This window comes from Arachis duranensis, chromosome 6 (genome assembly GCF_000817695.3).
Source record: "Arachis duranensis cultivar V14167 chromosome 6, aradu.V14167.gnm2.J7QH, whole genome shotgun sequence".
In the NCBI taxonomy this organism is placed as follows: Eukaryota; Viridiplantae; Streptophyta; class Magnoliopsida; order Fabales; family Fabaceae; genus Arachis; species Arachis duranensis.
Genome location: NC_029777.3, coordinates 7,966,454 through 7,981,174, shown reverse-complemented (window position 1 = coordinate 7,981,174; position 14,721 = coordinate 7,966,454). Strand labels below are relative to the sequence as shown.

General features: G+C 33.2%; 3 protein-coding genes across 3 annotated transcripts in view; 1 reads left to right on the top strand and 2 right to left on the bottom strand.

Annotated features, from left to right (window-relative positions):
• The window catches only part of LOC107492475 (exocyst complex component SEC15B), a 3,768-nt gene extending 2,763 nt beyond the window's left edge, over window positions 1-1,005 (bottom strand). Inside the window, 2 exon segments of the mRNA XM_052263174.1 lie at window positions 1-2; window positions 4-1,005. The exon segment at window positions 1-2 is cut by the window's left edge and continues 1,507 nt beyond it. Of these exon segments, the coding sequence (XP_052119134.1) occupies window positions 1-2; window positions 4-911 (910 nt within the window). The 5' untranslated portion in view covers window positions 912-1,005.
• An 8,953-nt stretch (window positions 1,006-9,958) lies between these two features.
• LOC107492473 (60S ribosomal protein L18) lies at window positions 9,959-11,766 on the top strand. Its single transcript, XM_016113500.3, has 5 exons — window positions 9,959-10,098; window positions 10,182-10,271; window positions 10,346-10,474; window positions 10,583-10,765; window positions 11,399-11,766. Exons 1-5 carry the CDS (start codon window positions 10,096-10,098, stop codon window positions 11,555-11,557), a joined length of 564 nt encoding a protein of 187 aa, XP_015968986.1. The 5' UTR covers window positions 9,959-10,095; the 3' UTR covers window positions 11,558-11,766.
• Window positions 11,767-11,900: 134 nt separating this feature from the next.
• Window positions 11,901-14,056, bottom strand: LOC107492471 (uncharacterized). The gene is made up of 3 exons (XM_016113498.3): window positions 13,472-14,056; window positions 12,675-12,916; window positions 11,901-12,356 (listed from the first exon to the last, which is right to left on the bottom strand). Exons 1-3 carry the CDS (start codon window positions 13,934-13,936, stop codon window positions 12,110-12,112), a joined length of 954 nt encoding a protein of 317 aa, XP_015968984.1. The 5' UTR covers window positions 13,937-14,056; the 3' UTR covers window positions 11,901-12,109.
• Between the last annotated feature and the right edge of the window lie 665 nt (window positions 14,057-14,721).

The following is a 14,721-nucleotide window of genomic DNA, read 5'->3' as shown; positions in this document are numbered from 1 at the left end:
AACGTCTGGTGAATATGGTAAGCCCTGTACAAAGGAGTCAAATCAAAACCAACAATTCCACCTCCGTTTCCGTATCCATCCTCACCGATACCGCTACCAGCGGCAATTTCATCATCTTCCTCCTCCTCCAAAGCGTAAATGCAGTCCCTAACGCTGAGCCTGCTCTGCTCCTCTGCCTGGCGCTGCTTGATCCTGAGATCTTCTTCTCTCTGCCTCGCTGCTGAAGCTTGGCCGATCGCCAGCTGTCCAAGGTTGCGACTCACCACTCGGATCTCAACCAGCCAGTCGCCGAACTCCTTACTCACCTTCCTCTCTATGTGCGACCGGATCTCCGGGATCTTTCTCTCTAGCATCCTCTTCAGCGTCGTTGACGGCGTCTTCTCCAAGTATTCCCTCTCGAGCGTGTCAACACACTTTAGCGCCATGTAGAAGTTGTCGCCGGCGAGGTGGCGGTTCGCGCGTGAGCACACCTCCATCAGCTCCACGCATGTATGCACCGATTCAATTGCGAGGTTGACGTTCCGCGAGACGTTTCGTGTCTCGACGAAGGCGTCAAGCGATGAGAGTAGAGGACGCGCGACGGACTGGAGCTTAGAGTTGGAGTCAGAGAGGGAGGACTTAAGGTCGTCGACGTCGGAGAGAAGAGATCGGAGGTCATCGACAGCGAGGATGAAGTCCTGGTAGTGTGCCTTGCAGACCTCCTCGATCTCGGACTCTTTGGAGCGCGCAAACTGGCGGAGGTGGTGGAGGAGCGTCTCCGGCTTACCGGAGGCGAAGGCCTTGCGGATAAAGGGGCCGAGGTCCTCGTTGTTGCAGATGGCAGAGGAAAGGAGGAGTTGGTCGAGCTTGTCACCGGAGTCGTCGCCGTTCGCCGGAGCGACTTTCCGGCGAGGGGGCTTGGAGGAGTGCATCGCCTGGTTGTGCTTGTTAACGGAGCAAATGGAGCGAATTTAGGGATTATGGTGTGAGAAATTGAAAAACCGTTCACTCGTCCTCGATAAACATTTGTTATAGTCTTTGCAACTTAATTTTTAAATGACAAATTCATTCTTGAAAATTTGTTATTTTGCAAATGGTTTTCGATAATTTTTTCAATTAAATTCATTTTTTAAATATTTTAAATTAATTATATTAATTTTTTTATTATTTTTATTATTAAATGGCATCACAATATATATTTGATATTTTTAATTAAATATTAAAATAATAAATTTATAAAATTAAATTAAATTTAAATTAATATTAAAAAAATTCAATCTATTTATTTATCTATTTTTATTATATAAAAATTAATATTTAAATTTTTTTATATTGTATTTAACTCATATTTTTTCTTCTAATAATACTATATCAACAATTTTATTTATTTGGCAAAACTTAGAAATTAACCAATCATCTTTTATTAAAAGATATTTAAAAAATTAAAAAATTATCTATTATTATTCGATTAAAATATAAAGTACTAATTAAATACAATAAATATACTATTAAAAGTATCATAATAATAATAATTATAAAAAATTATAAATATTAAAGTTTTACAATTTAAACATGTTATTACTTTACTACTACATTATTTGATCTACTTATACATGCTATATAAGATTTTACTACTCTTTATTTCTTAATTTCTCATACTAATTAGAGAAAATTCCTTCAAACAAGTTCAACTTTGTCACATTCTTTTATTAAATATATTTAAATATATTATTATTATAAAATTAATTCATAGTTTTATATTTATATTTTTTGTCTTTTTTATTATTATTCATTTTTCTATACCAAGTGAGTTTAAATTTGACACATCTCCTTATTAAGTATATTCAAATATATCATGATTATAAAACTAATTTATATTTTTTGTGTTTCATTCTCATTTATTTTTTTAAATTTTTTCTTTAATTATTTACAACCTAAAAAATACTACATGAGAAGATAAAATATGACAACTAAAACAAATATAAAAATAAAAAACAACAAATGAAGATGTAGTGTTATACGACTTTAATATAAAAAGTCTAGACTTTTTTTAAAAATAAATGAATTTAAATTTTTAAAATAATAAACTATATTTTAATTTATAATACATTTTAGTTAAACAACTATAAAAAATTATATATAAATGATCAAATAAATATTTTATAAAATAATTTTAGTATAAAACAATTTAAATTTAATATTAATTTATATATTATCTAATCAATCTCTAAATAACATAACACTTATTAAAATACACGATATAATATAATTAATTTATTACTCTAGGCATTGCATGAGTCTCACTTTAATTAAAAAAGAGTGATTTTTGATACATGAATTTGACCACCTATCTTAAATATTTGAGAGAACATATGCAATTAAGATGAATATTAAATTTCAGTTTTAAAATGTATTATTAGTGAGGATGGAGATTTCCGATGAAAGAAAATGGTTAAAAATGGCTTCATAAATTTATTTATTAGTAAAACCAATTTTTGCAATTTTTATTTTATTAATTCTCAAGTTTTTTAACCCCAATCAAATTTTTTAACCCCAATCAAATTTATATATGTTTAATTTTATCCAATTTTCATTTTTTTTTTTTACTTATTTGTGCCATTTATTTGAATATTTGAATAAATTATGGCTGTATTTTAAATTTATTGTAGAACTTTAAATCTACAAATTTAAAATATAATAAAATATGAAAAATTCTGGTAAATCAATTCGGTTATCTAAAATATAGTTTTATAAAACTTCAATGTTTGAAAATGAAAGGTAAAAGATATAAAATAAAATAATTAATGAACCCAAAAAAATAAAAAATTACAAGTCATAAAAATATCTAAATTTTTTATTTTTCAAAATCCATAATATATGAGAAAAAATATAAGTAAGAATAAAATTTATTGATGTTAGAATTTTTAAATAAAAATTTAGAATCAATTTTACTAATGTATGAAATTTTAGAAAGCTAATTTTACCGTTTATTCGAAATAAAATGATATACTTTGAATTGTATAACGCACAATTGCACATTTTTGTGTATACTCTAACTTCGTCATTTGTTAAAGGGATGCATATGGTGAGGCCGTTGCACCAACTCCACCAATGTGAAAGTGTTATTATTTGTCAATTGTCATAATAATATATTTTGAGGGAAAGAAAAAGTTGAATGTGTAGAATGAATTTTCAAATCGTGATCTAAATTATTATATTTGTTTGTTGATTATCTAAAATTGGTGATTTAGATCTAAATGTAAAGTTTAGATTTTTTTTATGATAATATTAACGTCTCTTCTAGAAAATAAAGTTGTCTATCAAGATATGATAAGTGAGAAAATTTTTATTAGATTGAGATCGAAAAATATTTGAATTTGATAAAATATTTATACAATAAAAAAGATAAAATTATTACCACCTATAATAATAGATGGTTACTCCTCTTTTTATTTAAGAATTGTTAAGATTTTTATATTTAAATTATTGGACAAATATGTAGATATAGTTAAGATTCTGCATATAGTTCGAACGTACGGACCAATAAATTCGCTCTTTATGTAGGTCGGACAAATATGAAAAGAATTTCTAGATCTTTCTTTTGTGAGTTGGACTTGTCTACTTTGGCATTGACTTTATTATTGAAAAAGGTATAAACAATATTTATTAAATTATTAAAACATGGACCAAGGAGAATAAACGACATATACATCTTTTATAGAAAAAATGAGTAAGTTTTTTTAAATAAATAGTTTTAGTCTACCTACCATAATAATCTGAATCCAATTTTTACAAACTTTGGGTTTAATTACAACTAACGTAAATCGATGGCTTTTAAAATTAGTATCTATAGAAAAAGTTAAGAAAGTGATTTTTAGTGTGCACTCATAAAGTATCAGAAAAAATGATACAATGATTGTGTATCATACTAACAACTTCGGCTATGAAAAATTGACTGAGTATACCACGCAACCGATGAAATCTTCGGAAGAGTGCCAGCAATCGAGATTATTCGAAAACAACGATAAACTTTTCGAATAATACGAGAACCACCTCGGCAAGCCGTTGTGAAGACTAACCTAACAATGGCTATATAACGGGATCATTTAGCTTCCCAATTATCATCTCACAAAATATAACTCTAGTCTTACTACTAGTTATTCTTTATCTTTCTTAGCTCTTTAGGAATTTACTAACTTGCGCGTCAGGGTCTTTATTGCAGGTTCCATGCTGGAGTCCCTGTTCCGAGGATCAACCTCAGCGGTTCATCAACGCCCAAGGAGTTGAATGCCCACAAGCTATAACTCGGACGTACATCCTTGAGCAGAACATTGGCGTCCACCGTACGACTCACACGGTCAATCCTCTTACACAAACACGCCGAGGATATCTAAAGCTCATCCTGTTTTTTACAGGATAAGTTTAGGGGCTATATACCATAATAACAACCTCGGGTACGAAAAGATTGACCGAGTACACCACGTAACTGACGAAATCCTCGCAAGAGCGCCAACAACCGAGATTCCCGTGTCAAATCAAATATTCAAAAACAACAATAAGCTTTCCGAATAATACGAGAACCACCTCGGCAAGCCGTTGTGAAGACTAACCTCATAGTGGCTATATAACGGGATCACTTAGCTCCCCAGAGGCACAACATTATTATCTCACAAAATACAACTCTAGTCTTACTACTAGTTATTCTTTATCTTTCTCCGCTCTTTATGAATTTACTAACTTGAGCGTCAAAGTCTTTATTGCAGGTTTCACGCCAGAGTTCCTATTCCGAGGATCAACCTCAGCGGTTCATCAACGCCCCGAGGAGTTGAAGGCCCACAAACTATAACTCGGACGTGCATCTTTGAATAGAGCAAATTGTAAAATTGTTTCAATACTATTAGAACATATATAGTAGGAATGTGTTCTAAGCTTTATATAGCTTTCTTAGGTGGGAGAATTCTCAAATGTTTTAATCACATCCATATCTACTTCATTTCTAAAATTTTGGATGTGAATTCTATGACTTAGGTGGGATCTATTAATCTTTTTTCAGTTGTATAAAAAATTTATATCTAAAATTCTTATTTATAGACTTCAAAGTACAATGAATAAACTAGTAAATTTTAATTAGAGTACTTTGATAAAGGATAGATTGATTTCTCATAATATTCTTATTTCTCACAAGTACATGCATTATTTTACAACAAAACCGTAGAGCTTAGAAGCAAAAGTGGCGATTAAATTAGAAATGACTAAAACTTATAATATAGTTGAATAGAATTTTCTCCGGTTTATGCTAGGCAAATCGGGGTTTGATGATACTTTAATTTTAGAAGACGGGTGGATGAAATTAGTGAGAGTTGAGTTATGGAGTAGTACATTGATGATGATTTGAGAATGGAATGAGAATATGAATTTGAGAACTTATGATGAGTTTGGGACCCATAATACTGACACGGATTATATATTATTGATATGTTGAAATTTGGTAAGCCGGCATAGGGGCTGTGGCGGTCTCCCGCCAATGATCAGATGTGATGGTTGTGACAGTCGCCTACTCATATAAAATACATTGGTTTGGTAAGTCGCTATGTGCCTCGGCAAGGACGATGGTGAATCCTGCTTGTCGAGGTAGCGGCGCCAGCATAGGGGTTGTGGCAGTCTCTCGCCTACCTTTAGATGTGGGGGATGTGGTAGTCTCCCACTCACATAACCTTCTCTGTTGCAAGAGTAAACTCGGACACTATAACCCGAAAGACTGTGTCAGACATTATATCCACGGAGCGTAAAAATAAGTGGGCTAGACGTTACACACCATGAAGTGCCAAGAAAAAGTGAGTAGGACACTATATCCCTGGGTGTGGCAAAAAGGCTACATTCGAAAGGATGTGTCAGGTTGGCAGTTGAACCGACAAGTAATATCACGAGCCAATAGGACATGCATTCATCATATGTATTTTCTATGTGCTTGTTTGTTTTGCTTAACTTTTGTTATGCCTAAATGAATCACATATCTACTTGCTATTTGATTTACTTATTGTATATGTATATCATTTGTGCTTTACTTATTTGCATTACCTGTGTTTTCTGTTGAGATTGAGGAGGTGCAGTAGGCGATGGCGATGGAATCGCATAGAGGATAGGTTGGTGAAGGCTGTGGTACAGCGGTGACTAGTTTAGTTAGAGATCCCTTAAATTAGATTACCCTGTTTATGATTTAATTCATATATTTCGTTAAACTTAAATATCTGTATCGATATGAAGTCATAGAATTATCTTTGGCTTTCCATAACCTTATATCTTATCTATTAGACACTGTTACCATACTGAGAACCTCCGATTCTCATACCATATGTTGTTGTTTTCAGATGGAGGTCGCAACCCACCTTGGTGAGTTTGCGGATGGTGACAGAGCGGATCATGGATCGCATTTTGGTCTTTTGTTCATTTTGGTTGTAGATTTCTCTCACTTTTGATTTTTTTTGTATATTTTTTTGCTTTAGAAGCTTTTGCTTTAAACTTAAAGAGATAGGAAGTAAACATTTTATATCACTCTGTTGTATCTTTTGACTAGTCGGCCTAAACTTTGCAAGTTATGGCTAATTCCCCTTTTGGACATATATATATATGAGTAAACTACCATTTCTACCCATAAAAGTTAAAAACGCTGACATATTTATCCATAGAAGATAAAAATTACCATTTCTTCCCATAAAAATTAATTTTTGCAAGCAAAATTACCCAAACCCTAAATAATTACATAAAATCCCCAAACTACCCCCTTCTCTTCTCTCACGCACGTACCCACCCTCACTCACTATCTGCAGCACCTAAACCACCACTGTCGTAGCGTCATCTCCCTTCCTACTATGTCTTTCTCTTTCTCTCTCTCACTCACTTTTTCTCTCTCACCTCTTGAACATCAACATAGCCTAGCCACTATCCTCTTCAAAATCACAAAATAGAACAAACTCAGATCAAATTGAAGAATAGAACATGCATAGATTCAAAATAAAATCCTAATTTCTTAGAACCTTCACAAAAAATTGTCAATTTCTCAGATTCAATATCACTATTTTCGTTACAAATAACACAGAACATTAATTCGATTTTGGCGACGCAGGGAGGAGATGATGAAAACGTATCGCTATGAGGAGAAGAGAGCAGCGACACCGAGAGAAGGAGAAGACAAAGATATGACATTTGAAAAAAGAAGGAACTCAACATTGAAGAAGTTATGGTTGCAAAAAATAGATGACTCAAAATTGCTACTTCCTGAAGCCAAAAACCTCCCGAAGAAGAAGAAGAATAAGAAAAGGGAAGGAGAAGATGGAGCTCGCAACGGCAAAAGGAGAAATCACCATAATGCAAAGAGGAGAGAGAAGAACGACAAAGAAGAGAGAGACATCAATAGGGGAAAAAGAGGAAGAAGAAAAGTGCGAAGAGGGAGGAGAGAAAGAGAGAAGGACGATTGAAGAAGATAGAAGAGAAGGAAGAGAGAGAGAGTGTGTGGAAAGGGGAGGGTGCTCAAGATAGTAAGTGAGGGTGGGTGCGTGCGTGAGAGAAGATAAAGGGGTAGTTTGGAGATTTTATGTAATTATTTAGGGTTTGGGTAATTTTGCTTACGAAAATCAATTTTTATGGGTACAAATGGTAATTTTTATCTTTTATGGGTAGATATATCAGCATCTTCAATTTTTATGGATAGAAATAGTAGTTTACTAATATATATAGAAATAGTTTACTAATATATAGTGACTACTGGTGGCTAATATTTGACTTGCCAATAGAAAAGTAATATGTGGCTGTCTCTGTTATCAATGGAGCGCTAATAAGAATTAGCAATAAAGTAAGTGCAGTAACTTGTACTTGTTTATTGTGGTGGTAATTTCGTCATTTTGTGATCCAACTTGAATGTGTAAACCCATTGGCAAAGTCAAATGGGTTTGAGAAAAATAAAAAATTAAAAAAACAAAAAGAGAGAAATTTTTGTTACCCGCAAATCTTTTGTAATTAGATATTGATTCATTAGGAAAAAAAATAACTAATTTCCAAAAATAAATGTTAGATTAAAGAGTTATTTTAAAATTTTTTTTATTAAATAAAAAGTGTTGCACTCTTTATCAATTAAATAAAGTTTAATTTTTTTTATTTATTATAATTTATATCAATTATTCATATTTAAAATTTATAATTTACAATTCAAAATACAATAAAAATAAACTTAGATAATTTAAAATTATCTTATTTAATATTTATTAATTATGATTAGAATAATTATATTAAATAATTTTAGATATCTTAGATATCTATTATATATTACTAATTTTACAACTAAAATATACCACGTATTATTTTTTCATTACAATTGAAATCAAATATTTTCCACCAAAATTAAATACTTCTCTCCTCCTCTCTTTTCTTTTTTTTTTATATTTCTCACTTTCTTTTACCCGCTCTATTTTTCTTATATATCATTATCAATAACTAATTACGAATTTAATAATCAAAATATTCAACATAACATTCTGTAATTATAATTAAATTTAAATTAAAATTAAAATATTAAAATTATAATATAACAATATTATATTATTAATTTAACAATCAAAATATATCACATGATACTCTATCATTAAAATTGAGATGATATACTAACATCTATTTTTTCTTTATTTTCTAACAAAAAAATTTTATTTTTCCCAAATCACCGTTTAAAATGCTTATCCTTATCATTAATTTTTTTATCATGTTTAATACAAAATCACTCAAAATCAAAGTTCCTTTTAAAAAATTAAGTATTCACAATCAATTAGCAATTTTTTTATGGTCACCATAGCTACAATAAAACACACACACAAACACACAAAAATTGTTTATCTATTAGCTACTATCTTATATTTTGGAGTTTTATATAAGATTGTATATTATGTTCTGTTCTTGTGTTTATGCATTTTAGTTATTGTGTGTGAACGTTTTACGTTTGTAATTTCATTTTATGCGAACTTTTATTTATTTATCGAACTTTTAGTATTATTATTCTTTTTTATATATATTATTGTATAAGCTTTAGAACTGTCGTGACGCTTTATTATCTTTTGCTTTATGGCTAAAAATAAAACTTAGAATAATAGAATGTTACATATATTATCTTAGTTTAATATATACATTTAATGAAATGTTATTTGGACCTTTTATTTATATTTTTTATTTTTTTAAATTTTTTTTATAGATATGGTCTAAGAGTGTGAAGGACACATATTATAAGCTAAATCATTAGTTGTTTATAAAAGAATATATACCTATATTTTCTTATAAATACTGAGATATTTATTTATTATACTATATTTTTTTAAAAAATTAAGTATTTTGTGAATTTTTTAATTTATACTATTGTTTAGCAATTGTATAAATGACAAAAAATATAAATTTATTTTATATAAGTTAAATGTGTACGTAAAATATTTATTTTTAAAACTTTTCAGGTATAAATACAACAAATATATGATTTTTTGTGCATTGCACTCATACACACACCCTAGTATATTTACAATTTTCACTACTATTAAAATATTACCAATAAAATAGTAAATGATAATAAATGGTAATACAATAATTTATTTGAAAAAAATAATTTAATTTTAAATTTCAAGCTTCTAATTTTAAAGAATTTGAATGGTTTAAATTCAGCTTTTTAAAATATAAAAAGTTTCTAATATCTTTATTTTTAAAAATTATATTTTAAATATTTTTAAATATTTTATTTTTTAAAAATTATAAATACAAGTGGATAATCTTTTTAATTTATGAAAAATAAAATAAAAAATTTGTATCTGTTAAAATTCCAGATACATCTTAAAAAAGTATTACTCAAAATCAAGCGTTGGTAGAGTGAGATGTAAAATTTGACAAGGAGTAAAAGGACCATAACAGTTAAATAAAAAGAAGAAAGAATTACAAAGATTGATTTAATTTGATGTGCCCCTCTAAGAAATGAATCGGGTCAACGGGTCGGGTTTTGAATATTTGACGGAAAAAGGGCAGATAAAAACATGAACCCTAAGCAAAAACAAAACCCTAGCTCCATTCCCTCAGCAGCAAGCAGCTCCATCCACCATGGTATGTCCAACATTGCTTCTCAACGATTCCAACCCTACTCTCTGTAGATTTAACCTCAACTCTGAATTTTTGTTTCGTTTCAGGGCATCGATTTGAAAGCAGGAGGTAAGTCGAAGAAGACCAAGCGTACAGCCCCCAAATCCAATGATATCTATCTCAAGCTCCTCGTCAAGGTACCTTTCTTCATCATCATCACTTGCACATTCCTCTGTTGTTTACGTTATTCAAATTTTTGCCCTATTTTCAGCTATACCGTTTCCTTGTTCGGAGGACTGGTAGTAACTTCAACGCCGTCATCCTCAAGCGTCTTTTCATGAGCAAAGTCAACAAGCCACCGCTATCTCTCTCCCGCTTGATCCGTTACATGAAGGGAAAGGTTGCAATTCTATGCCCCTTTCTTTATTTCAATTCATTTGAACTGAATAACTATCACCTGAGATGTTAGTTTAAAGAAGCTTTTGTTTTTGTTTGTTGGATGGATTAGGAGGGTAAGATAGCTGTAGTTGTGGGAGCTGTGACAGATGATATTAGGGTGTACGAAGTGCCTGCATTGAAGGTAACTGCCCTGAGATTCACTGAAACTGCCAGAGCTCGGATTGAGAAGGCTGGTGGCGAGTGTCTTACCTTTGATCAGCTTGCTCTTAGAGCTCCTCTTGGCCAGAACACAGTATGGATTTTAATTCAGCTCTTGTCTCTACTTAACTGTATTGTGTGCTCTTCTCTTCTGTCTTTGAGATTTCATATTACGAATGCTTTACCCTTGTAATGACCAATTAGTTACTCGTTATGGTTATCGTCTTAGCGGATGTCCCCATTGCTATTCCAACACTCAATATCATTGATGATTGGTGATATTTGGAGTACTGAGTTTCTTGTACTTGGCACATAATTTGCTTGATCCCTGGACGATCTTTACATTTTCACCCCCTCAAACCACTGTATTTTCTATTTGTTTAATAACGTATTATTTGTCTCCAGCAACTTTCATCCCAGTTAATTAAGATCCACTATGACAGTTGCTATTAGGGCCCTAGTCTGTGTTCTGCATTTCTGCTAGGATAGCTGTAGAGGGAACAGAAAATATAACTAGCACTTCTGTTCTACTGTTTTGCTAGGTGCATTTTTAGGGTTTCAAAATAAAAGGAAATTATGATTTGAAACTTATTTATTTGTTTTGAAAATATTTACCTTGTATTTAAAGTAATGATTTCTTTTCAAATCAACTAGTTCTCTATGGAGGAAGGAATAATGTTAGCAGAGTATAAAAAGTAATGAAATTATATTTGGGATATTGTTTCAGGTTCTTCTTAGAGGCCCTAAGAATGCCCGCGAGGCTGTCAAGCACTTTGGACCAGCACCTGGTGTGCCCCATAGTCACACCAAGCCCTACGTTCGTGCAAAGGGACGGAAATTTGAGCGTGCTAGAGGAAGAAGGAATAGCAGAGGCTTCAGAGTTTGAGTTCTGGAGCTCAAAGATGAAGGATTTTCCGATTTATCATGTGACCGTTCTGTATTGTTTTCCTTTTTTTGTGTCGTTAAAACAGTTGATTTTAGTTCAGTTTTCCTTCCCTCAAAGGGGAAAAAGGATTGGAACTCGCTCAACAATTTTGGTTTATCACTACTGTTCTAATGAACTCTATGAAAGGATTAATGAGTAGATTTTCTTCATTTGTTCGTGATCGTTGAATTTTGCTTGTCTAATTGAATATTTTTTAACTTGTTTTGAACATGAATTGTATTTTAACGTAAAAACACGTCTATTTGCCGCACTCGAAAGCTATTCAGTTTCCTGAATTACTTAGAACAGAAGGCATAAATACACAATTGCCAAAAGAACCCCACCTAGAAATCATTACAGATCCAGGTCATGTGGGAATGACTCAATGCTCGAACTGGGTGCGGATGGTTTTTAACGCGTAATCTTATTCTTTTATACGTAACCTAAGTAAAGAGGTAGCGAAATCCTTGGAGCCAAAATACTGAAAATAGAATGTACGAAGGATAATGGAGATTAAAATTTCTTTATGAAGTCGTGTATATGGGCGCTGATCTCGTCTGGCCTTTCCTGATTTATAAAGTGAGCTACTCCTTCCATTACAACCAGTTCTTGCAGGAATGGCACCTCTTTCTTGAAGCCACCGCCATGTATATATTCCTTGACACCCGGAGTGTTATAGGTAACATCCAGGTCTCCCACAATGAACTTCACTGGAACTTTGATCTGTACTCCAGTCCACGGTGCTGTCAGCTCCCAGGTTCTGTACACAATAAACAAATTTTACTTGATCATTGATGCAAGTTCAACTAATTCTAGAGTAACAAGAAAAGTAATATGATTATGAAAATTGATAACGCATATATCCATAAAACAACATACGTTCTGTCACAGTTCGCGGAAGGAATTCGAGAATATAATGAAGGAGTGGATGCAGACCGAAACTAAAACCAAAAAATCAGAACAGACTCAACAGGTAGTAGAATTGACTTGGTACCATTACATGAATGAAAATTTTAACTCCAGGCAGCTACAATATACGTATATTAATGTTTAACAGTAAGAGTTAGAAGAAGCTTACAGGTCAATAGCTCGATAGTAATTTAGCCCGCCTGTGAAGCCTTTCTGGTCAAATTTGCTAGCATAATAATTGACATCTTCTTCAGTCAGCCATGAAGGTAAAGCAAGCTGAAGATTAGGTGAACCGCCAAATCCGATCTCCTTGGGCACACAAGGTGGGCGTGGATCGCGCGACACAAGAAATGTTTTTATTATTCTTGAAGTTCCAGCTCGGGCAAACTCTTCTTCGGCCTCCCCAGGTTTCTGCGGCACACCAAATACAACATATTAACCTGTATACGGATGCATGGAACTAGCAATTTTTACCATAAGACATAAAAGTGTATTTAAACTTGTGGTCAATTCTGAATTCGATTCGACAGGTACTTATCCATGAACATCAGGAACTTAATTGTGAAGGTTGCATTAAGAAGCCTTCATTATTGTTTGGAACTCAAAACAGGAAAACGATGGAAGAAAAAGTTGAGTCAAAGAAGAACTAACACGCACAAGGGACAATATTTAGTTAGCATAGTACAAGGTACCAAATTAAGTATTTAGTCCCCAACATCTTTTGAGCACAAATAACCAATATGTCATTTCTTTCTGAACTTAGACTGATTATTAAACCAAATACGAACCGTATATTAGACAATTACGGACGTTGCTGTGAAATTAAGGTGAGAACTAAGAACTCAAACAAGGTTGAAGCATTATACATATATTAAAAAACTAATTCACCTAAGCAGAACGTGCATAAGTAGTCGCAATGCAATTAAAGGACAAATTTAGAGGATTAAATTCGGGTAGAAAATTGACCTGGAACCTGCAGATGTAGTAATTATCGCCAAGCATAGCCCTCAAACTCTGAAGGGGCTTCCACTTAGGGTTTCTGGGACGGAAAACGACGCTCATGTTGACCAAGGCCTTGATCCGATCGGGCCTGAACAGACAGAAGTACCAAGCCATAGCGGCTCCCCAGTCGTGGCCGACGAGGAAGACCTGGTCGATGCGGAGGGCGTCGAGAAGTCCGACGAGGTCGCTGACGATGTGGAGAGCGGAGTAGGAGGAGGGGGAAGGAGGGGCGTCGGTGTCGCCGTAGCCGCGGAGGTCGGGGGCGATGCAGCGGTAGCCTTGGGCGGAGAGGGAGAGGAGCTGGTGGCGCCATGAGTACCAGAGCTCAGGGAAGCCATGGAGGAAGAGGACGGCGGGGCCTGAACCTATGGATGCCACGTGCATTTTAATACCGTTGGTGTTGACCCACGTGTGTTCTATCTTCTCCATCTTTGAGAATTCTAGCAAGATGATGCAGAGTGAAGATGATGCACCGTTTAGTGTTTATCGCTTTTGCCCTTCCCTCTCCTGCCTTCAATACAATACAATACAAAGATTGCTCAGTCAAAACCATTGACTCTCTACTCTTTTTTTAATTTGAGAGTAAATACTAAATAGTCATTAGACCAATTTCAACATTTATTTTTTTTATAAAATAACTCCCAAAAAATATATTTTATTTGAGGCAGTTTGGTCAATGATTTATTCCTTCGGTCAATTATTAAATTTCAATAAAATTATTAATCTACTATTTTGTTGTATTTATACATGTTTAAGATGTGAGTTAATCGAGTAGAATTGAATCTGTGCACCCGTACCGATTCGCACGAAAACTCTATCCGTTATAAATTAAGTTAGCAATTCTATTTAATCGGATAAATTCAGAGTATATGCGAATAGAGTGCATATTGCTACCTCTAATTCCAGATTTAATGAATTGCGAACAAGAAAGCTCCAAATGCAAGAAATCGTGAACAGCAAAGCTCTAGGCATAGGAAATTGTGGACGGCAAAACTCCAAGCCCAGAGAATGGCAGACATCGAACGTCCAAGTGTGATTAATCGTGAAAGGCAGAACAAGAACGTGAGGCACTGTGAACGGTGAATGAGAGAGTAATTTAGAGTTTGTGGAGTGTGATTGGATGAAAATGATGGAGGAAGTAGACTACGGATAGATAATGATAATAAGATAACATCATAAAAGTAGATTAGTAATTTTATAGGAGAAGACAAAAA